General features: G+C 36.4%; 4 protein-coding genes across 4 annotated transcripts; 3 read left to right on the forward strand and 1 right to left on the reverse strand.

The window, feature by feature from the left end:
• The first annotated feature begins 5,287 nt into the window (after nucleotides 1-5,287).
• On the forward strand, nucleotides 5,288-8,202 carry LOC108839560 (glycosyltransferase BC10). Its single transcript, XM_018612311.2, has 11 exons — nucleotides 5,288-5,527; nucleotides 5,751-6,150; nucleotides 6,237-6,335; nucleotides 6,413-6,513; nucleotides 6,622-6,693; nucleotides 6,793-6,883; nucleotides 7,023-7,103; nucleotides 7,324-7,383; nucleotides 7,476-7,598; nucleotides 7,682-7,720; nucleotides 7,811-8,202. Exons 2-11 carry the CDS (start codon nucleotides 5,818-5,820, stop codon nucleotides 7,940-7,942), a joined length of 1,131 nt encoding a protein of 376 aa, XP_018467813.2. The 5' UTR covers nucleotides 5,288-5,527; nucleotides 5,751-5,817; the 3' UTR covers nucleotides 7,943-8,202.
• A 355-nt stretch (nucleotides 8,203-8,557) lies between these two features.
• On the forward strand, nucleotides 8,558-10,145 carry LOC108820012 (uncharacterized). The gene is made up of 4 exons (XM_018593011.2): nucleotides 8,558-9,007; nucleotides 9,238-9,334; nucleotides 9,463-9,522; nucleotides 9,794-10,145. Exons 1-4 carry the CDS (start codon nucleotides 8,682-8,684, stop codon nucleotides 9,872-9,874), a joined length of 564 nt encoding a protein of 187 aa, XP_018448513.1. The 5' UTR covers nucleotides 8,558-8,681; the 3' UTR covers nucleotides 9,875-10,145.
• Nucleotides 10,146-14,847: 4,702 nt separating this feature from the next.
• On the forward strand, nucleotides 14,848-15,584 carry LOC108820022 (flowering-promoting factor 1-like protein 1). The gene has a single exon (XM_018593018.2). The coding sequence runs from the start codon at nucleotides 14,963-14,965 to the stop codon at nucleotides 15,335-15,337; it is 375 nt and encodes a 124-aa protein (XP_018448520.1). The 5' UTR covers nucleotides 14,848-14,962; the 3' UTR covers nucleotides 15,338-15,584.
• A 7,680-nt stretch (nucleotides 15,585-23,264) lies between these two features.
• On the reverse strand, nucleotides 23,265-24,915 carry LOC108839562 (uncharacterized). The gene is made up of 2 exons (XM_057004369.1): nucleotides 24,428-24,915; nucleotides 23,265-24,309 (listed from the first exon to the last, which is right to left on the reverse strand). Exons 1-2 carry the CDS (start codon nucleotides 24,913-24,915, stop codon nucleotides 23,265-23,267), a joined length of 1,533 nt encoding a protein of 510 aa, XP_056860349.1.
• Nucleotides 24,916-25,212: the final 297 nt, after the last annotated feature.

Genomic DNA, 25,212 nt, shown 5'->3' on the forward strand with positions numbered 1-25,212 from the left:
ATTTTTATTTTTTTATAGGAAAATAATAGGAACCGAAGACCTCCTCAAAAAATCCTCTGCGTTTCTCTCATCAATCCTCCATTGTTGAAGCTTCCTCTCCGACTCCGGTTGCTCTCTCAGAGCCGGAGTCGGGTTTAGCTTTCTTTGAATCATCCTTTTTGGGCTTTAATCGGTTAAGATCTTCATGTTTTAGTTCTCCTTTTTTCTTTGGTTTTGGATTTTCTAGATCTTATCCCTTCCATGAGATGAGAGCTTTGCATGTTGATCTTGTGTGTTATATTTGATCGATCTAGTTGAAATTGAGTTTGGGTTTTTATTTTCCTTCTCGTTAAGAACCTGTTTTTCGGTTTGAATGATTTGCATGGTTGGCTTGTGTTCTCTTTGGCTCATTTTGGGTCTCGATCTTCGGCCTTCTTGATCTTTCGAGAATGGTTAAAACCCATTTTATGAGTTGTTCTCGCTCCTTGTCTTCAACCAAAAGATTTGATCGGGTTCTTATCTTCGTCTTGCTTCATCTCGGTGTCTCGTGACATTCTATCTTCGTCAACATTCTATCTCCGTCATCGCCATTCAAGTTGTAGACTTAAAAACTGATATTGTTCTGTCTCTTGGATTTCGAAGCACTGGTCTCCTAATCGCATGGGCTATTCTCTATAGGAGGAGTCACAAGCCGGAGGTTTTAGCTTTGGATGCATCCTCGCCTTGTCTCGTTCAAGGGGCTCACTTCAAGTCATCGTGCTTCTTGTTTATTGTTTTGTAAAGTTTCTTTATTTGGTGTCTTCACTTCTTCTAGTTTAGATCAAGTTTGTATTAAGGATGGTTCATGCTCTGGTTTTTATGTTGTTCATTCGTGTCTCTCATGTATGGGCTGTTGTGTTCCGGGAATCTTTCTTTTGGTTCGTCGGACTGCTTTTACCGGGATTATGGTAATCGTCGGTCTATGTATTTGGTTTTTCGTTGATATAAATGAAAATCTATTATTATAAAGTAGAGTCCCTCACTCCTGAGGGCTCCACGTCAGATTCCATGTCATAAAACTCACGCGACCAGAGCATGACACGTGGCGGCGTTAAATGAAACGCACTGGTGTTGGACTTTGACTTTCCATCGTCTCTTCGCGTTGCTCTCCGCGAGGCGCAGCTACCACACAAGTAGAGAGGAACCCCTAATCCTGGCTGTGCCTGCGCACCTTTGTGTTCTTCGTTTATAGGTATTTTTTTACTGTTTACACTGTTTTTGGTTCTTCACATCTCTCTCCTACACATCTCACTCATATTCATCTCTTAATATTCATCCTCTCTGTTTTTGTTCTTGATGGCTATAACCCAAATGTTTTTTTTCTCCGACTTGAAGCCGAAGCGGTGCTCATCCGGTGTAGAGGCCAGGCTGCTACAATTCTGGGAGCTAGGAATGTCAAACATGGTGGAAAAGCTCATGTGGATGGATTTGCAGCGCGGAACGGCCTTGGCTTTGAGTTCACGTCGTCTCCGTAACGGCTGTAAATATCATTCTCTTTTTAGTTATCATTCTTTCTGTCACATGTAACCAAGAATTAACATGAATCCGATCACTCCCCCACTCTTTTTAGCATTAATTGGCATCACCATTCTCCAGAGTAACTGATTGAAGCTTCGATTATATGTTGATTTGTAGCCTCCGCTGTACATCTTTCCTGCTACGTAGGTATGAAGGTGGATTATTACAGAAAAATATCAGCACAAAAGCTTGACTTTATCAAATAATAGAACTTCTTTTAATTTTTCCTATCTGTTGAGTTCTTCAAGATGACAGACATGATGTGGTTGAGACTCAACTGCAGCTAGGAAGAGTTAAGGACTGGATCATCTCTCACCAACTCAAAACTCTGGAGCTCCCATATGTTCTTTCAAACTTCCCGGACATATTCTCGGCTCTGACTGAAGGTAAGTCTTGATAAAAAGTCACTCCGGAAAAGACCTTTGAAGCATCTAAGATGAAATCTCCAGATTTCTATATACCTTAATATATACTGTGAACTTATCTGATCTGATAGGGACCTTATCTTAGATTAGTTATATATATAATATATAGTATTATATACTGTGAACTTTAGAATCTATCTTCCTCCATTAACTGATCAGTTACTGACTTTCAGAAATCATGGACCCAGCTGGAGAAAGAATGTGTTCTTTAGAACAAGGAAGGACACATACATCAAAAACAGAGACGAGGTATATTATTCATCATTTCCTACTTATTTAATTTCGTTCTCTTTGCTTTTAAATTTATCTTGATCATCAACTAGAACTAAAATATAACTTGCTACCATGAAGGGAATTCAAGTTTGTGACAAAAAGATCTGATGTAAAGAACTAAAGCTGCTCTCAAAAGACTGGAAGAGCTATAGCTCCTGAAGACTACAGTTACATGAAAGTGTGAGACTCTGACTTCTTACTCTAGGTTTAATACACGTTCGAAAAGGATAAATATATAAAGATGGAACTGAGGTGCATTATTGACTCACGTTTTTTTTTGTTGGCTATGTACCATTATCTTCTGATGCAATATGTACGTGACCGCTGAACATACAGAGCTTCACAGCATGTTGGATGGAGAAGCCAACTAGACAGCAGTTTGTAGGCTAATCCAAGAAGGCTAACATGCAAGATACAAGCAGCCGCAGTCTATGTTTATAATATATGAGCTCCTGTTTGACTCCATGAGGAAACTGAAACATTCGTTAAAAAAGGAGAAACCGTAACATGACAGGAGATTGCTACTAAGGAAGAAGGGAAGGAGTTTATCAACAATAAAGAGTATTTCTTTCTTTAGCGATGACTTTAATATCTCATAAGAGGTTTGTCATCAAGGAGAAACATCATCTGTCTGAGATTGGATATTCCGATGCAACACTGAAAGAAAGATTGTATCATTGCTTCCTGGGTATTCGTCTTCTTTTAGGAGCCCACGGAGAAAATGGGACCAGGATCCAACTCTGCTTTCAGATCTGCTTCGGAGTATTCATGAGGTCTGAAACATTGGCAGGTACTTTTGTTTTTTCCCCGTTTCAAGAAAACATTAACAATTTGTTTGTTGACCAATGGTGTCTTTGATATTTTGTATAACTATCAAAAAGAGATGGAAACTGCTTCGTTAAGACAATTAGTAGTCCTTATGTGTCCAATAGCGGCCACAACTTCGTCACCATTGAGATATCAGTACTTGAAGCTTATGATGTAGTAAAAAAAGAGGTTAGTAGTATACAAAATTTGAGCCACTCTTTTGACCTTAATAGTGTTTCTATGCAAAAGTCTTCGCCACTGAAAAAACAGAACAGAATTATATTGGTCCTTTCTTTTTTTTTCTGTTTTGGTTCTAACAGAGCCAACCACAGCCGTCTCTTCTCTCTGCGGCCTCACCATCTCACTGTATCTAGAACCAATGAATACACGTTAGTTCTTAAGTCGCCCTTCAGTCAATATGAAATTATTCCAGCAAGAGGTATGAGTGGTTTTTAATTCTAATAACTATACTTAACTGAACTTAGGATTTAGAATTTGGAATTCTTCAATTAATTATTAGCTGACATTGACTCATCTCCAACAAAATCAGGTGAAGCAAATAGACAGACTCTGTGTAACCTTTTTGTTTTTTTTTTGTGCAACCAACAGACTCTGTGTAACCAATTTGAAGAAAGGAGATGATCCTATGAATGAAAAAAGAAACAGTGGTAAGTACATTAAAGTGGTTTATGCCTCAAGCTAGAAGAGCTGTACTACAACAAACATAACAAACAAACAAAAAACTTCCTAATTTCCCACGGCAAAAGGTCACACAGGATCCGCAAACCCAAATAACCAAAACTTTTAACAAAATTTAGAATATTTCACTACTGCTAACGGACCTTGGAAATACAATCACTGAAAAGAAATTTAGCTCCCAGTCTTCAAACCTGCAATGATAATTGATAAAGACACGCTCGGAAATCCACAAAGTTTTAAAAATATACTTAAGTTAATCAATGTGTGTTAATTTGAAAATTGTTTCTTTAGAATTGTCTTCTTAGGGAAAAATAAGAAAACTCTAGAGTTTGATCCCAATCAGTATATTTAATTTATTTAAAAAATGATAATTAATAATGTTTTGATTCTGTTTTTTAACAAATAATTTCCTATTATAAGTGAATTATATATTCATGTTCAATTATTTGAAATTGTTAATTATAAAATAAAATATGTAAAAGAAATAAAAAAATACAAGCACATTCCAATATATACAAAAATATAAAAAAATAATCAATATTTTGAGTATTAAACCTAACCACAATAATAAAAACTCAAATGTACTTACTATATATATAAAAATAGAAAATTGCCAAAAATACCAGTGTCATAATATCATTTTTCATATTTATACTAACAATTTTATCTTCACTTTTAAAACGGGAAAAAACATTTATAATCCTAGGATTACTCAGGGTTTTAGAGTTGGAATGTGGGGTAAGGTTTTTGGAATGTGAAAATTTTGGATTCTAATAAATATATAAATAAAATACTTAAAATATATAAAAATGTAAAATTGTTTCAAAATAATAATTTTGATTTTAAAAAGAAATTTTGAAAAAAAACAAGAAAATTATAAAAGTTCAAATTTGAAAAGGTAAAATTCGAAAACATAAAATTTTTTGTTAAAATTATTATTTATTATATAAAGAGAACAATGGTATAAAAGTCTTAATGAAAAGACTAATAAAAATAAGAAAAATAAAGAAGTTTAGTTAGACATATGCAAAGATATATAAAAATGTGCGTTCATTATTAAAAACATAAAATAAAGCAAAAACAAGTTAAAAATAAATAAAATGAATGTAATATTTTTCATAATTTTTAATATCCTAAAGTTAAAAAGCATTATTATACATATCTCTTACAAATACAAACTACAAAATTATACCAAAATTAAAAATCTAGAACACAAGTAAAGTATGAAGATTTGATACTGTTGAGTCTTTATGGAAGAGAGTGGCTGGCACATGTGCCGAATAAAATGATATCAAATTGAGGATAAAGCATTAGTAAAGCCAATTTCACCTTTCATTAAAGAGAAAATAAAATTTAAAATCACGTAGGCAAAAATTATATACATTTAAGTTGGATATATGGGTATTATTTTACAATTAAACAAGAAAATCTAATTGATTCGATTTGATTGGCGGTTTCGTGGAGTAATAAAATCAATAATTACGAATTAATGACTGGAATAAACAAATCTAACTAATATAGATAATGGGTTAAATTAAAAAACGCTTTAATTGAAAAACGAGAAAAGAGAAGGACGTTCGTTCCTCATTTGGAGCTACAGTGACCGTTTCTAGTGGCTAGTGCTCATAGAGAGAGAGTACGAGAAAGACAGATAATCTCGCGAAAGCACACTCTCCTGTGAGCGAATCTTTCTACGATCATCAGATTCTCCTCGAGGGCTTATCTCAATCGCTCTCCTGCCCCTTTGTTCGTATCCTTCCCCGCTTCTTCCGTGGCTCCTTTTTATGGTTCGATCTTTTGTGTTACGCTCTGTCTGATTCACTCTTAGTTTTAACGATGGAAAGTGCTACACGCTTCTTAAAATCTGAAATTTTCATTTCCGATTAAAAAGACTCCATCTTTTGAAATCTCTCGATTGGCTTTGAAACAAAATTGAATTTTGTAGTTATGTGTTTGTTGGAGTTTAAGTCACCTCACCTATATGATGTAAAGGTTGTTACTTTTGATCAGGTGTGACTGAGATGAGTTCGATGCGTATATAGTGTGGTAGCTTAAAAGAGAATTTTTTTGCAAAGCTATGTCAGAGTCTCGCCAAAGGCCTCCTTTTAAGGGCCCGAGATGGATCATCACTTTGGTTGCTCTCGTTACGCTCGTTGTCATCACTGCACTCATATATCCTCCGCGTAACTCTGTGACTTGCTACATGTTTTCTGGTCCTGGATGTCAGTTATACCAACAGTTCCTGTTCGTGCCTTCAAGGGAACTCACTGATACCGAAGCTGCAGCTCAGGTTGTGACCAATGAGATCATGAATCTACCTGAGTCTAAGACAGCCAATCCCAAGATTGCCTTTATGTTCTTGACACCGGGGGCTTTGCCTTTTGAGCCTCTCTGGGAGATGTTCCTCCGTGTAAGTTTCTCTCTCCTTTAGTTAAACCTCATTGCATATTAAAAGAGTTGGTTTCATTCTTTTTTTTTTGTTTGGTTTGGTTTCAGGGTCATGAGAACAAGTTTTCGATTTATGTGCACGCGTCAAAGAAAAGTCCTGCGCACACTAGCAACTACTTTGTTGGTCGAGATATTCACAGTCACAAGGTGGATGAGGTTTTTTTGGTACACCTTTCATGCAAATAGTTTTGACTGACGATATAATTTGATGATATTTGTGCAAGGTTGCTTGGGGTCAGATATCGATGGTTGATGCTGAAAGAAGGCTATTAGCTCATGCTCTCATTGATCCTGATAACCAACACTTTGTGTTGCTTTCAGATAGGTAGGTGATTGAATTTAACTATTTCTTATATATATACTGTGTAGGTTATTTTAAGGTCATCATGATGTGATTGACTAATCTAGTTCTTTGTTTTCTTATTGCTGGCAGTTGTGTACCGCTATTCGACTTTAAGTATATCTATAATCACTTGATCTTCGCTAATCTTAGCTACATTGATTGGTAAGTTTACCCATGCGGTTCAACCTTTTTTTTATGACTTGTTATTGCTACTCAGTCATCTGGTGGAATGTGTTCTGATCTTGGATGTTTTGGTTTCAGTTTCGAGGATCCTGGACCGCATGGGAATGGTCGGTATTCTCAACATATGCTGCCTGAGGTTGAAAAGAAGGATTTTCGGAAGGGCTCACAGGTATGCCGTTATGTAATAAAAGATAGTATATCATACTTTTATCATTACCGATAATGATGGTTGTATTTCTTTTCTAGTTGATTCTAATTAAGCTTTGATGTTGTTTTCTTGTGCGTCTCTGTAATCAATGGTTTCCCAGTGGTTTTCAATGAAGAGGAGACATGCTATAGTCGTCATGGCTGACAGTCTTTACTACACAAAATTCAAGCTTTACTGTAGGGTAAGCAAGCTTTTTGTTTTCAATTGTTTCTCTCAAATTGTGTGATATAATAACTTGTCATACCATATTGTGTAGCATGTGCTAATGTTGTATCTGATCATATTTCTTTCTTCAAACCTCTCATTAATCATCTATTATGAAAAGAACTTAGGCATATAGGCAAGTTAAAGACAATGTCAGTGTACTCCTTTGTACCTAACGGCTTACGTTTTTCTCATAGCCGAAGATGGAAGGACGCAACTGCTATGCGGACGAACATTATTTCCCAACTCTTTTCAATGTAAAAGTGTACTCCTTGCTTTTGCTTCTTTCTTTTTCTTTTTATTTTTAACACTTCCCATCACAATTGCTTAATGATCTCTTTACTTTCAGATGATTGATCCAAATGGAATAGCAAACTGGTCGGTGACACATGTTGACTGGTCAGAGGGAAAATGGCATCCGAGACTATACAATGCAAGAGACATCACTCCTTACCTCCTCAGAAAAATCAAGGTCCCTCTTGCTTTCATCTCTCCGTGTCCCTTAGATTTGTCTTGTTCCACGACCTAAGATTGCTGTTTTGATCTGATATGCAGTCCGTCCAACTTGCTTACCATGTAACAAGCGATTTAAAGGTAAAGTACACTGAGTCTTCTTCTTGGTAGTAACAACCATGGTTCTTGGAAATGTTTTGTCATTGATCCATTAACCATTCGGTAAAGCAGAAAGTGACGACAGTAAGGCCGTGTCTATGGAAAGGAGAGCAACGTCCATGTTATCTATTTGCTCGGAAGTTTAACCCTGAAACTCTGGACCGGTTGATGTATCTCTTCCCTAACTACACCTCGCTGGTTTGAAAGGCGGCTGGCTACATTGTCCTGTTTTTGGTCTTTGTCTAAGCTCTTCTTACCAGAAGCATCCGCCTTGTGATATTAAATACTCGTAAACCATTCATATTGCTGTGATTCAAAGTTGGGTCTTGAGCCTGGCACAGACACAAACAAGAGTAGCTTGAGTGTTTTTTGATTTTGTTTATGGTTAACAAACATTATTAGCATTGAGAACTTGCTAGCTTATTAAAACTTTGAATTGCGATTCATGAAGTAATGTTCCTTTAGATGTTTTAGCATTTATATATTTATACTACGTCTAACCTATTGATGGTTATATTATATCCACTAAGAACTACAAAAAGCTTTTAAAAAGTTGATCAAAATCAGTGTGAATCACTCACTAGAGAAAGTTATATCCACTAGGAATCTATCTTTGGAATTCGAAACGGCAAGTAGTCATGCCCATTAATAGCAAAAACGGCAAGGCGTTTGGAAACACAACTGTACCGCACTATATAGAGATCATAATCAGACGTGGCTCCTGGTCCCTTCAGTCAAATCGAACGGTCAGACGTTTTTAAATCCTTTGAGAACAACTGGGACTATATCTTAACCGTCCGTTGAAATCAATCAACACAAACAAAAAAAAAAGTAAAGTAAAGAGTCAGAGACAGAACATCTTCAGTTGAGAGTCTCCAAGAGTTGTGTACTCAGACGAAAGCCTGTCTCTTTGTTTTGTGTTCTGTTTTTCTTTTCCCGTACAATGGCGCCGGTGAAGAGTAAGGGAGATGGAGAGGAAAAGGCACCAACTTCGTCGAGAGTGACTCGGAGCATGGATCGCCGAACTCGAAGTGCGACTCAACAAAACGGCGCTAAAGCTGCTGGATCCGTCGTCAACAAGCAGGTGAAGAAGCTTGCGTCGCCGGCGAAGAGGAAGAAGCCATCGACTGAGACTGGGAGAGGAGCTAAGAAGGCGAAGAAGGAAGAGAAAGCATCTGGGGAAGTTAAGAAGGATGAGGAAGAGGAAGAAGCTGCGGAGGAGGAGGAGGTTGGAGACTCGACGAAGCCCAAGATTGTTATAGAGCACTGGTATGAGCATTAAGTTAGGGCTTTTACTAGATTTCTTGAGAACATGGTGGGGCCTCTTTCCTCCAAATTGAAGCGAAAGCGCTTTTGGTGCTTTGATGTTTACTGAACTGTATGTTGAGAACATGGTTTCGGGTGTAGCGGCTAGGGTTTCCATCACTTATTGCTAGGGTTTCGTATTGATATCGCATAATGTTGTGTCTTGTTATATCTTTGTTGTGATGTTGTTGAAGTAAACAATGCAATGCGTTCAAGACAAGGGCCATTCAGGTGAAGGAAGGTCTGGAGGGAGCTGTTCCTGGCGTCACCGTGACGCTCAACCCTGAAAAGGTCTTTCTTCTTACGGCAATTTTGAATGTTTTGTCATGAATGCTCACCATGTTTGTAACGTTAATGGTTGCTAACAAATCTTGTTTCTTGGCTGATATTTTTTTCTTTTTTTTGGTGTGCTTGATCAGCCAAGGCGTGGTTGCTTTGAGATCCGAGAGGAAGGTGGTAAAACATTCATCAGTCTTTTGGTAAGACTTCTTATTCTATTTATAACAAATCTCAGTTTGTCTTACCTTTCTGATTTGTTCCGTTCGAGTGATGAGGTATACGCAATTGATGTTATATCTACTGAAACAACATAAATTATGGTAAAAATTTTGTTAGTTGACTTTCTAAGTGTTGTAGGCAGCTCTTTATGTTAGTTATTGTGAGTATACACTGTTGATATGTTTACCTTTTCGATCTCAGTTTAGAAAATAAAAAAATGAACATAATGTTAATGTTAATGTCACTATGTAGGAGATGAAACGTCCATTTGCTCCAATGAAGGCTCTTGATATGGAAGAAGTCATCGAGGGCATCATTAAGAAGATCAAATGAGAGACATCTACAGAACTGCAAATAGGCTCTTCTTTAGCCTAATCTGTCCCTTTTGTTCCTACCAATCAGAATTATGTAGAAGACTTTCTAGAGAAACTTCGGATTTGTTAGGTTCCCTTTATTTTTTCGGTATGAGCACTGTAAGTGCTGTCTGGTTGTTTTTGCATTGCATGATTGGCTTAGTTTGATCTGTTCTGTTTGTGGGATTAACTCGTATGTGTAAGGCTACTTTGATTCATCTCGTTGCTTGAAGCAAAACCGATTCGTGTTATTCTTTTCTGGGGATCAGGCATGTTTTTTGCATTCTGTGCATTAAAACTGTGTTACAAGTTGAACAAGACAAACAGAAGATAACAAAATAAACTTCAGTTAGGATGGTCGTCTTGAAACTATATTCATAACTAGGGATGTTAACATGGGTGATTGCCCATGGATTTACCCGAATCCACTAATATTGGGTTGGGTTTTTACCCATCCAAAATTAATTGGGTCAATCATGAGTATAAATTTTAAAATTTATATTTATAGTGGGTAAAACAAAAGGGTAATGGGTACCCATAGGTTTTCATATATATAAAATAAAAGGGATTATATTTTCCACTATTTTAATTAAATAAAAAAATTTGCAAAAACTTTTTTCTGTTAAAAACAAAAAAAAGTTTTCGACAAATTAAAACACATGTTTTTCAACCAAAATCGGAAAATCGAGTTTTTTCCCAAAACTCGAAAACCGAGTTTTCCCGCCAAAACTAAAAAATCAAATTTTTCCGTCAAAATCGAAAACCCGGATTTTTCCGCCGAAAACCAAGTTTTTCCGCCAAAACCGGAAACCGGATTTTCCCGCCAAAACCGGAAAACAGAGTTTTCCGCCAAAATCCGAAAACCGGGGTTTCCCGCCAAAATCGGAAATCCAGGGTTTCCTGCCAAAACCGGAAACCGGATTTTCCCGCCAAAATCGGAAATCTGGGGTTTCCCGCCAAAATCCGAAATCCGGGTTTTCCGGCCAAAACTGGAAAAACGAGTTCCCGCCAAAACCAGAAATCCGGGGTTTCCCGCCAAAATCAGAAATCCGGGTTTTTCCGCCAAAACTCGTTTTTCCTGCCAAAACTTTTTCTTGCCAAAACTGGAGAATCAAGTTTTCTCGCCAAAACCAGAAAACCAAGTTTTTCCGCCAAAATCCGAAAACCGAATTTTTCCGCCAAAATCAGAAAACCGAGTTTTCCGCCAAAACCCGAGTTTTCTGCCAAAACCGGAAAACCGAATTTTTCTACCAAAACTGAAAAACCGAGTTTTCCCACCAAAATCGGAAAAATATCTCACATTAATGATATTAATATTTTACATGATCTTTTTAAAACAAATAAAGCAGTAATTTGGGTATCCATGGGTAAACCTATACACATTTGGATTATTTTTATGGGCTAAATTTTAACCTTGATGTTTCTGGATTTTCAAGAGTTGGATATAAATTGGGTTGATTTATTTGTGGGTTGGGCTGGGCTGAGTTATTTTACCCACATTAACATCCCTATTCATAACAAGTACAAAATGTGAATTATTAACAAAAAATGAATAAAACATTAAAATTCTAAAAACGAAAAACTATTTCAACTAAAAGTTAGAAGTAAGTTTGTATATTTAAAAATTTGCCAAAAAACATGAAAACGCCTACTGAAACTGATATGTCCACAGTATATCTCGTTTTTAAATAATCAATGGATTACGTCAAAGACGTTGCTTAGGTATATTATCATTCAAACGCGTAGCATAAATTTTATTCTTAGTATTATCTTTATATAACATTGAAGAACACGTTTTTTTATTTGTCGAATCTATGTTCTAATTAGGTATATATTGTTTTCTTTACGCATAATACATATACATAAACACGAATATTAAAAAGTTTCGGCTTTTTACCAGTTATTCGAATGGGCAACTAGGAGTTCGTATTCTCTTTGCAAACTTGCGTATACGACATCTCATCATTGAGGCGTTAATGAATATTGATTCATATTTTTAAGGTGTGCTACAAAGTATATAAATTTTAATAATTAATTAGCGTGTACTCTTTCGGTTCAAAGTAATATGCTTAAGCCTAATATGAATACATAAGTGGCTACACGCCCAGCAGATATATAATTGATATAATCATCAATAAAATAGATCATGATATATCTTGATTCACTACTTTCGAGTCAAATTCGATATCTAGTTTTTGACAGAATTATTCTAATAAGTTGTATAAGTGACTTGGCAGTTGGCACCAGTCGCTCTTTCATTAGCTACTCGAGTATATCTTCCATAATGAGAATACCGCTAGAGCTACATAACCTTTATATGTGTGTGTATATATATATGTGCGTCTGCGAACATGATTCTGTTAAGTTATTTCAATGTATATTACAGTTTAGTTTAACAGTACAATATTGTATATGAAGACTTGTTCTTTTCCAAGTGAAAAAGAATAAGAATTGCAAGTATGAGAATTAATATGATCTTTTTCAATAAAAATTCATGTGCAAAGAGCTTCTGGTTCCTATTAAACGATTGAAAGTCTTGTTGTTTTAAAGTGAACATCACCTTAATTAATTTTTATACTAAGGTTGGTATCTTTGAAAAAATAACACATCTATTAAATATACGAAAAAATATATCTCATCGGTCTATAATTCACATTTATTAAATGCTATACGAAAAAAAATTAATATCATACCACTTTCACATTTAGAACTAATTTAGGTTATATTATATCACTAAAATAGTTTGATAGAATGATATAAACTTCTTTAGTAGTAATGCCATAACAATAAAATTAGAAACTATTATGGGTCGCAGAATGATAGCTAGATTACCACAAAGTAAATTATCAGCAACATCTTAAATAAAAAAAATAGATTAAAAGTTGCACGATCAAGCATAATATAGATCTGTCAACTTAGGATGGACCTTATAAAACAGTAAACGAAAAGAGGAACAAAAGGACTAAACTTTGTGGTTGTTTTGAGTGGTGAGTGCTGAGGAGAATGAGGGCTGAGTGAGTGTGGCTTCGCATCATCTCCCACGAGGGCCTTCGCTCCCACATCTCTTATTTTCCCATCAATGTCTCTCTTTTCTCTTTCATTTTTCTTTTTGTGAATACTTTTGTCCATCTTTTTACAATTTTATAAAAGTATAAGAATAGTATATAGAATATACATTGTATTATTATGAGTTATTGCTATATATTAGACCCATCTAAAAACAGAATATGATATTGATGTTGAAACTAGTCATTATCCCATTGCATATGTGAGCGAGGACCAAAGGATCTATCAGCTATACAAAGATCGATAGAGGAAATAACAGACCAGAGGAAAAATATAAATAATATATAGGGGAAACAAATTACCCTGACAATCATTTGATGGTTTAAGAATTACTCTTATCCCCAAGCTGTAGAAAAGAAGAATTCCGCAAGACATGACGACCTTAATTGTCTAAGACTAAAGGAAAGTAAGGACCATTAGAAATTCACGTGACATGGTATGTTACATGTCTACAGAACAAACATAGAATTTTATACTTTACAAGAGAGAAAAGGAGAATAATAAAAACTTAAAAATCATAAAAAGAGAGTTTTCTAGTCATTTTAAAAAAAAAATTAAAAGAATAGCTGAATTAAGATGAAGAAGAAATATTAATTTATTATGTAAAAAACTTACTTTGTTTTGGTATGAGACACACATACAACATTTAATTAAGGCCACTTAATTTTTATATAAAGTGATGCCTTAAATTGTTTATATATCTCATTTAATCAAATATCAACTATTTGCATATACTAGTGTATAGTACTATCAAGAATTCCTCACAAACTGCAATTATATTCTCTTTTAAAATAGTCATTCACTTTGATTTATCATTTCAAAACAATGTAAAATCATCGTAACAAGAATGATATTTTTTTATGAAGACTTGTATTGATCTCGAAACCAACATCATGAAACAATGATGAATTTTTGTAAACTTATTATATGTTTTCAGATAATCAAATCTTCGGTTATCTTAGTCTTTTGTGGAAAATGATTATTTTCTTTATATTTTCATATTTTTGAATAATCTTATGAATTATAAATATATTAATTGCCACAACCATTTGCTACGTCACGCATGAGCTCATGCATAAGTTGTCTTGCCATTCCATTTAAGATAAATATATAATACGAACAAGAATCTTTTTTTTGTTAAAGGGTTTTCATAACAAGAATCTAAATTTTGTGAGATCCTACCAAAGGTTCTTCGACATAAAAAGAAAAAGAGGAAACTAACCACACAAAATACATATAAATAGCTTTAAAAATACATATAAATTAAAAATAAAACAAAAAAAAAATCCAAAATAAAACCTAGTTCATCATCAGGGTGCACGAATCAAACACTTAAAACTTTAGGACGTCCGAGTTATCAGATCTGTAAAATAGTGATCCGAGTTCGGATCTACTATCAAAATAGTAATCTAAATTATTAATTAAAATAATAAACCATTTAATTTCGTTAATATTTGAAATATATTTTCATTCTATAAATGTTAAAAATTTATACAAAAGCCCGATTGGATCCATATCGTCTTTAAATTTAGTTATCTATATATTGGAAATAATATACCTCAAGTATTTCGAATTGGATCAGATTGAATTTATGATCAGGCAATGGATCTTGTATATTTTTCCCAACCTTGTGGAAATGTATAAGTTACCTATATCTGGTTTGGAATAAGAAAATAGCTATAATTTTATGGAACTAGAGTTATTCTTTTGCGCCTAACCATGATATCTAAACTGGTGGAAGATTGATAGATAATATTCCGTCCCTTTCGAGTATTCTGGAGTCCTAAATTAACATTATAAATATATTAATATATATATTGTATGTAATCATAAAATATATCAGCATCTTGACATGGCCCCTTTACTAACATATATATAACCCTCTATACAGTTTACTTGTCCTCATCAAAATCAACAAGCTCATTGTGAAGAGCAGGCATACAAACAAATTTAGACACACAAAAAAAACGAAAAACCTAGTTCATAAACAATCATCATCACAATGTCTGGTGTGTGGGTGTTTAACAAGAACGGAGTGATGAGGCTGGTTGAGAATCCTTACAACCAATCCGCCGGAGATTCTTCGGAATCTTCCTCCTCCGGTGGTAGCCAGCAGCAGAGGATGAGAAGGAAGATCCTTGTTCATCTTCCGACCAGCGAGGTTGTCTCTTCGTACGGATCACTTGAGAGGATCTTGAAGGGTCTTGGATGGGAGAGGTACTACTATGGAGACAACGCCGACCATCTCCTCCAATTCCATAAGAAAACATCCATCGATCTTATCTCTCTCCCACGAGACTTCTCAAAGTTTAACTCTATTCACATGTATGATATCGTCGTCAAGAACCCCAACGTCTTCCATGTCCGAGACATGTAGTAGCGCCTATCACAAAAAACTGAACTGGGTCAGTTTGAGTCTTGATACTCTCTAATAACGCCCAACTTGTTATTACTCTCCAATCATTCTCTCTGATATATCTATATATCATGTATAAAATTTGTTTGTGGTTTGTTTTATTTCGTATGTGTTTTGTGTTGGTCAATATAGTGGTCTCAAGCTAGAGCCCTTTCTGATGACTTGTATCATTTTATGATTTTAATGTATTTGAATGGTTGATTTCAAAGTTGACTGTTATATAATGCGAGACATATTTGTCTGGTCCAAGATTAGCATTCAAATACTATGATTTGTGGAATATAAGTAAGTAAATAAAATATACTTATGAGAAATTTGACCTCTCGGGTTTGATATACAATACTTATATAGATTAATTTACTTTTTTGTTATATATAAAAAACTGTATACATATAGATTTGAACTGTATGTTTCTACAAAAGTAAAACAAATAGATACATGATTAATGTATTAGGATCATCTTATATATTAAAAAAGATCATAACCTTGATTAATTCATGTGTGATTTTTAAAAAAAAATTGACCATAACTAAAAATCAATTATCATTCATTTATTACTAAAAACGTTTAATAATATGTCACGCCTTAAATTAACCATCAATTTCAACAAAACCGGATATTTTAACAAACTAATATGTTATTTTTTATCTTATATATTAAAACAAAAGTCACAATTTATTTCATGTGTGATACTTTAAAAAACAAATTAAAAATTGCTTTTATTATCAAAGGCAAATTTAATATGACAAACAATGTATATATAAATATATATATATATATATATGTGATGGTTTGAAATAATTGATAAATTTACAGCAATAAAAATATAAAATTATTGTATTTAAAAAATATACACATTTAAATATATAAATAATCTTAAAAATATATACTAATTATATAAAATAAATATATATGTACGGTTGTGCGGATCCGGATCCGATATAGATGCAGTCATGCTGAATTACAATGATAATTTCCAAGCTGGACGAAATCTAAAGAGGGAAAGTAAAAAAGATGTGCAATTAGAGAAGGTCCCCCAAAGGTTTGGGAAGACAATGGATAAAATGATGGGCGCACGTGTTCTCTCATACTTTCCTACCGGATTTAGACAGGTGTCAGTTACTGATTGCTCGTTTCTCTATCTCGACACAGTTTAGAATGATGGGGGCACGTGATACCTAGCCTTTTAACTTGGAATCAGGGTACGTGTCGATTCCCCACTGCCCATTTCCCCCACACTGTCACTTCCTTATCGATTCGAACAAACTTTCTTTCTTCTCCCAAATAATTTCGCACGAATCCTTTTCGTCTAACACTGCCTATGTTCGGTTTATTACACATAGTTTGTTGAACTAACATGACATCATTGGCCGCTTGCTTTCTTTCATTGGATACGTAGTTTTCTGCTAAAGATTTTTCAACATTTGGATGGTTCTATATCCCTATTTGTGTATTTGAGTGTTGATCCCCCCTTGTTAAAAAAAAAGAGAGTGTTGATCCCCGTATCTCTTTACACAGCTACACCAAACAATCGAACTAATGATACAAGTTTTTTTCAAATGCTTGAACATTACATATATATATATGACCTCAGACCCAACCTAAACTGATAGTGTTTCACATATTTACTAACTAAACATCAAACGTTAATTTGCCAAGACATTTATAAGTTTTTTTTGTTCATCAAACGGTTAATCACATTTCTGGATGTGACTGGACTTGGGATATAATGATCAATGACTATGACCATGCTCATATTTAGAGTGGTCTTCTAGTCTTAACCGATAGAGAATTAGAGATCGTGTCGGTCGAACCTTGCAAGAGCTATAGTTCAAGAGTTATTCTTGGGTTCACCCCTAGGTTGAACTATAAGTTCACCAACCAATAAAATTTAGTTATTTAAAATTTGACATCTTTTAAAAAAGAAAACAAAATATTGCAAATTATATTACGTTTTAAAAATAAAAAATAAGTAAAAATAAACAAAAATAATAATAATTGCAAAAAATATGTTTTTTCCAAAAAAATTAACACCACAAAAAACACTAAACTCTAAATGTTAAACTCTAAATATTTTAGTAAACCATTAGATAAATTCTAAAACTTTGATTTTTTTTTAAAAAAAAATATTTATAACACAATCAACAGAAAACTATACCCTAAATCCTAATCCTAAACCCTAAACCCTTGGATAAATCCTAAACCCTTGGATAAATCCGAAACCTTTGGATAAATCTTAAATTATTTTTTTTGAATTTTTTTAAGATTTAAAATTTAATATTTATCCAAAGTCTTAAATTATTTTTTTGAAAATAAATTCTTTTTAGAGTAAAAAGTCTCATTTTTTGTGATTAGTATAAAATTTAAAATATATTTTGAAAATATATTTTTTAGATTAAAAGTCTTGTTTTTTGTGATTAGTATAATTTTTATTTTGAAAGTATAATATAATTCGATAATATTTTATTTCCTTTTTAAAAAGATATTGAATCTTAAATGATACAATCATATTGATCGGTGGATCTAGAGGTTCACCCTAGGGGGTGAACCCAAGAATAAGTCATAGTTCAACTAAGAAAAACAAAACAAAATAGAGTTCCAAAAAAATAAAAAATAAATGCACCCCTCCAGACAAAAACATAACATTTCTTTTACAAGTCACCAATGCTTGTGCAACAACTTCCAGTGGCTCTAATAAATTAAAACCATATTTTTTTTTTTTTTTTTTTTGACAACAATAAACCTACTCTATCGTGATTCCACCGATTCAGTTAGCCAAACCGGAGGGATCGAATCGACATATAACATAGCTGATGGTGAACTCCTTGCTCCATGAGCAAGCTTGTCCGCCAATGTGTTTTGTGCCCTTGGAATATGTCGGATCTTGAAATTAGGGAAGAAAGTCTTACTTCGGCGAAATTCCTCCATATGCGTAGTAAATGCTGGCCATTCTTCGGGTGAGGACACCATCTTCACCAATTGAGAACAATCCGTCGCAAAAACCACATCTGAGTACTGCAGGGTCTTCATGCACTCCATTGCCCAAATCAGCGCTTCACATTCTGCATGTAAAGGAGATAGGCTACGTCGGAGATTCATTGCCCCCATCATCTTGTCTTCTGAGTCTGTCGTTCGGCAGTACCATCCCTGTCCAGTAAATACATCTTGTTCCTTCCAAGATCCATCGACATAACATACCCTGGTTGATCCCAAAGTTTGCCAATCGGTGGGTGACTGAACATTTCCACGAGTGTCCGCTATCAATAATTGTGCCTCTGTCCATAATGTTTCCTCGAGCTCCGCTATACGCAATATCTCCTGAGGGTTCCCATTCCTATTTGTGTAGATCTTGCTATTTCTGTTTTTCCAAATATACCACATAATCCAAGGAAAATAGTTTGAGTCCACCTCTTTCGGTAGCCTCCAAAACAAGTAATCCAAACTCGTAAAAACTGATGTTGAGGGAAAAACTCCCGGTGGAGACGGGATCCTTGATAAGGCCCATGTTTGTAGAGCCGGTGGACATTCGAAAAGAACATGATGCACCGTTTCTTCCTCTGCTCCACAAATATTACATCTAAGATCACACTCAATTCCTCGTGTCTTTAAATTTTTGAACACCGGCAATGTTCCGGATAATATTTGCCAAATAAAGTGCTGCAATTTTGGTGAGCACTTTAATTTCCAGGAGAAAGCCAATAATGGTTTTATATTTGGGCCGAAAGGTGTTGTCCTTGCCTCTCTATCTGGATATGTGGTCTCCGTTCGAAATCCTGATTTGACCGAATATTTCCCAGATTCTGTAAACGCCCATCCATATGTATCAGGCCGTTGGTTTCTGCTAAGTGCCATACCTCTAATGATCTTAACATCGTCCGGATGTATATATGCATTAAGCAAATTTACATTCCAAGACTTGTCGAGTGGATTAATGAGATCCTCCACCTTTAAAGATGGATTTAAGAATTGAACAGAGTTTTTTTGTTGTGCTGATCTCGGGCGAGGAGCTGGGATCCAGGGATCGTTCCAAACAGAAATCGATTGCCCGGTTCCAACTCTTTTGATTAGCCCTTTTTTAACCAGAGATCTAGCTGAACAGATACTTCTCCACCCATAAGAGGAAGAATAAGATCTGTGTTCATCCAATGGATGAGAGTTTCGGAAGTACCTTCCTTTAAACACCCTTGAAAATAAGCAGTCTGGCTTATCTATTAGTCTCCATAGTTGTTTTGCCAATAAAGCCGTATTGAAATTTTGTAGATCTCTGAAGCTCAAGCCACCTTCTTCTTTATGTGTGCACATTTTATCCCATGAAAACCAATGAATACCTTTTTTGTTACCGCTGCCCCCCCACCAGAAATGTGCTGTGGTACTCGTTATTTTTCTCGTAACCCCCTTCGGAAGTCTGAAACATGACATAACATGTGTTTGCATAGCCGAGGAGACTGATTTAATTAAGACCTCTTTGCCACCTCGTGTGAGGAACCGAACAGTCCAGCTATTAACCTTCTTATTTACATTTTCATTTAAAAAACCAAAGATCTGTATTTTTGATCCTCCGAGACTCTCGGGAATGCCTAGATAATTCCCCATACCACCTAAAGTGGTAATACCTAATAAGTCATGAATAACCACTCTATCCTCTTCTGGAACCTTATGGCCAAACTGGATCGATGATTTCAAAAAATTAATTTGTTGCCCTGATGCTCTCTCATAATCTTTAAGTAACTTAAGAATTATTCCGCACTCCTGCGCCGTCGCCTTACAAAAGAAAAGGCTGTCGTCCGCAAAAAGCAAATGAGAAATTGCCGGGCTAGCCCGGGCTACTTTTAAACCCGTTAACCACTTTCCCCTCTCCTCCTTTTTTATGTTTGCAATAAGCGCTTCAGTACATAAAATAAATAAGTACGGTGATAAAGGATCCCCTTGTCGTAACCCTCGTTCTGGGATTATATGCCCTTTAGGCTGTCCATTTAGTAAGACCTTGTAACTAACTGAAGAAATACATTGCATCATCAGCGCAACCCAAACTTCCGAGAACCCCATTTTTAACAGAATCCGTTGGAGGAAGCTCCATTCAACTCGATCATACGCCTTACTCATATCCATCTTAATTCCTAGGAATTTTCCCTGACATGACTTATTAGTTCGCAGCCCATGAAACATTTCCTGCGCAATGAGAATATTATCTGAAATTAACCTCCCAGAGACAAAAGCCGATTGTGTTTCCGAAATCAAATTTGGTAGTATTACTTTGAGCCGCTGGCATAACACCTTAGATATGATCTTATACCCTACGTTACACAAGCTGATGGGTCTAAGTTCTGTCATTCTATTCGGTCTCGCTGTCTTTGGAATTAGACAAATATTTGTCAAATTCAATCTGCCATCAAAAACCCCAGTTCGCAGAAATTCATTAACCATGTAAACCACATCATTTTTAATTACTGACCAGGATTGTTGATAGAACAATGCTGTCATTCCATCTGGTCCCGGAGCCTTCTCCGGATGCATCATAAAAAGTGCTGCACGTACTTCTTCCTCAGTAGCCTTAGCTATTAGTCTATTATTCTGATCCTCCGTAACCGAAGTCGGTACTTCCTCCAAAAAACTCTCAATACCTGATGGAGACGATGTGCGAAATAAATCATTGAAATAGTTTACAGCCACTCGCTCAATGTCTTCTTCCGAGTTTACCCACGTTCCATCCTCCTTATGTAAACCAATTATCCTATTTTGGATTCGTCTTTGTTTTGTCAAAGCATGGTAAAACTCTGTATTCCTATCCCCGCATGTGCGCCATTTTACTCTACTTTTTTGTTCCCAATATTCCTCTTCGTCTCTATAAGCTTCTTTTAACTTCCGAGACACCTCCAATACCTCTTCATTTGTCTTTGTGAAATCATTTTGAATATCTTCAAGTGCCTTCTGGAGAGTATTTATTTTCTCCTTCCCATATGGAGGATTGTTCTTTCGCCATACTGAAATCTCATGTCTACACCAGTGTACTCTATCCACTATTCCGACCTTATCATTTACCCTTTTCGATTGCCAGCCCCGCGATATTGATTCCATGAGCCCATCCTCTCCTATCCATCTCTTGTCAAACCGAAACGAACCTCGAAACTTGAGGACTTTATCCTCAATCGAAGCCACAATCGGTCTATGGTCTGATCCAACCATGCCCAGATACTCTACTTGGGAATATGGAAACATATTATGCCAGTCATTGTTTCCAAGAGCTCGGTCCAACCGGCACTTAACATTATGCCCCTTCCTCCTTCCACTCCATGATAAAGTATTCCCAAAACTTGGGAATTCCATTAAACCACAGTTATCTATCATGTTATTGAAATCCAAAAACGTGTCTGCGTGTCGTAGAGTCCCTCCTTCCTTCTCATGATTACCTCTGATCTCATTGAGATCTCCAATAATAAACCAAGGGTCAATTCTTGAAATACCAATCCTCGTCAATCTTTCCCAGACTGGTTGCCTTATATTCTGATTGGGCTCCCCATAAACAAAGGATAAGAAGATTCTCTTCCCTTTGTGTTCCGTTTCTACATCAATGATCCGGTTACTAGATGATATAATATTCACCTTATAACTAGAGTCATAAAATAATGCTAACCCACCACTCCTGCCTTGAGGATCCACTGTATGAAGATGAGTAAAACCAAAATGAAACTGAAAAGATTGGACAAAATCAAAATTTCGTTTTGTTTCCGACAAAAACATAAACACTGGTTTATGTTTATAATATATTTCCCGCAAATAACTAATAGTCCATTTGCTCCCGAGACCTTGACAATTCCAACTTAATATCTTCATGAATTATAAACCTATCAATCTCCTACAAAGGAGAGACACTCCACTGCAACTATATGTCCTACATACCGCAACAGCCAGAGCAACACTTGTTTTGCCAAAGAGGCTTCATCACGTACTCGGAACCATAATGCTGATCTCACCATCATATGTAGTACGGATGGTCTTTGTGGGCCATGAAGAACATCCCAAAAACATAAAGAAAAAAGCCCAATAACTTTCCCTACATCTCTGCAAAAACTAAAGTCCAGTCCGCGAATCCTTATAATTGAGCCAGAATATAAATCATTAAAACCAACTACTTGGCAATTACATCGCACCAAACGAGTATAACCAGTGGAGATATCCCACTTCTGGTACCTGTTACTTCGGGCTACCATCACCAAAAGATTAACATTGACTTTTGTCAAGCGCCAAATATCTCGGTTCAGTTCCTGTATTAAGAATGCTAACCATATAAAATAAGCAACAGGTTGTCCAATTTCACCCATGTTACTACCGTGTATCCTCAATGTGAAGGCAAAAATATTATTTCCAACTTCTCTCATCCCACAATCATTCCAAATAGGGTTCTGAAACTGGATTAATGAGGCCAGCCAGGATACCAAATTTAAGAAAACCATCGTAGCACCATTACTATACTGTTCTAGCTCCATCACCCAAACATGAATCAGTTCTCGTGTCTCCCCCTTATCCATATAGAAACCATATAAAACTCTCAGAATAAAAAGTTCCCAACCCATACAAACAACGCATAGAAGGCCAAGTAGTTTCGCAGAGAAATATTTAACACTAATACACTGAGCCATAGATATCAATACCCAATAATTCCTGTTAACACCTTTATCACACTGATGCCAAAATAAAGTTTTATTAAATTCCTGTGACCACTCAATAGTGAACAAAAGAAGGACAGATCCCTGCCTCATCCAAACATTACCAGAAAGAAAATTAAAAGAGCAAGTACTGCCCTCAACACCAGACTTAAAGCTAATAGATTTCATATGGGAATCCAACATTATTGAAACGATTTAAAACAGAAACTAGTAAGGCAACCACCTTACGCAGCCGTATGCTTCGGCTTTATGGGAGCCTTCTTTGTTTTCTCTCCCTGCTTTGCTGCTGCCAGAGCCAAGAGCTTCTTGCGAGGTGAGACAAATCCTGGTACTCCACGTTTCTTGGACGGTCCTCCTGGCGCAGATGCTTCAGGTTTGCTTCCTTTCTTCTTCATTGCCTTATCCTCAGTCACGTTCCCCTCCATCTGCTCTTCCATTTCTATCTGGCCAGGAACCTGATCAGTTTGTTTAACCTCTTCTTGGTTCTCAACTGTCGCCTCCTCCTCCTCCTCAGCGAAATCCATAATTTCTCCTTGTTCCCAATCCTCTAATTCCTCACCATCCTCCAGCAATAACTCCGTATCTGACAGAATCACACCTTCCACCATCAAATTTGCCTCATCCAGAGCCTGCGAGTGTAACATCTGTTCATCCACTTCCTTTGCCTCCGCATCAATCTCCCCTGGTTCCTTCAGTACCGTTGCCTCCTCCACAACCTTCTCAACCTGCTCCAGAAGCACCATCGAGGCAACTGGTTCCGTAGTCTCAGTAAACAGAGCCTTACGTGCTTTAGAGCCAGAACCCAACTCGTTCGTGGCTACCACTGGAGGAGCCCCCATCTCTGAGCCCTGTCTCGCCCCTTTAAAGGCATCAAGCATTAGCTTCGTTGGATTCTTGTGGAGAGTCTCACCTTCACCATTATTCATAACTTGACTTCTCTGTTGTGGACCCATATTCCTGTTCCCGTAACCCGAATGTTTGCCATTAAAAGAGGACCCCTCACCATAACCTCTTGAAAACTTTTCCTTGTAAGGGTGATAAGCATCTTCCTTCCTATAAGGCCCTTGCTTCTGACGAGCAATGCCTTTACCTTTATCTCTCCTATCTCCTTGTGGTTTAGAACCATGAACAACCGCCGCCTTAAAACTTGTAACATTTGATCCACCATCTCCTGGTCCTTCTTCACCCGCTCCCCCAGTAACATTGACAGGTTCCTCCTTCTTCAGGCTGGGGCATCGAGCCTGCTCGTGTGTGAGCATGGAGCACTCTCTGCAAAAGCCAAAAAGCTTTCATACCGCAGGGCCACTGTGATCTCCACACCTTGCTCAAAATCAATCTCCATCGAGAACGAAACCAGTGGTTTGAAGCCATCTACCTCCACACGTACCTTCCTCCAACGAGGTCCACTGGACCCTGCACCACACCAATAGCCTCTCCCACGCTTTGGAGAGTTTCAGCCGCACGAAACTGCAGCGGGATGTCCAGAACTCGGACCCAGAAGATGATCTTTGATGGGTAATTGGGCTCCAACACAGGCCTCCATCTCACCAAGGAGATCATCCAATAATCAAAATGGAACGGTTCCATCTTGAGCACCTCCGTGATGTCTTCCTCCAGATCAAAGGCAAACTGGAATCTTCCAAGCCCGAGATCAACACCAGCTACCCGTCCCTCTACATTCCAGATTCGTGGGAGCATGAACAACAAGATCTTCATATCTTGTTTGTGAGGGTTCATGCACCTCCCAATCAAAGTCCTGGAATAACTCGCAATGAGCTCCGTATTGTCAAACCTTGGAACCGTAATCCTCAACTTTGGCTTTGCCACCTCAACATTCTTTCCTCCCGACCTCGCAACCCATTGACCTTGAGACATAATGAAAACAGCAAGAGCAGAAAAAACTTTTAGTAATGATAAACAAAGTTCGTTTGATATCAGACTCGTAGTCACAGCTCTCTCTATATATAATGATACTGCTAGGCCTATAGTGTTCTCCTCCTCATTAAACCAAAAGATCCTAATCGCACCAATAATAACCACAATATCTTTAGAATTTCTACTTATGGATATCAAATCCTCAAGAACCACAACAACACCGCCATTCAATCTTTGATTGCTCCCTTTTGCGCGCCAAGGATCGAAAATAAATGTAAATATTTGTAGCAAATCTTT

This window comes from Raphanus sativus, chromosome 2 (genome assembly GCF_000801105.2).
Source record: "Raphanus sativus cultivar WK10039 chromosome 2, ASM80110v3, whole genome shotgun sequence".
NCBI lineage: Eukaryota > Viridiplantae > Streptophyta > Magnoliopsida > Brassicales > Brassicaceae > Raphanus > Raphanus sativus.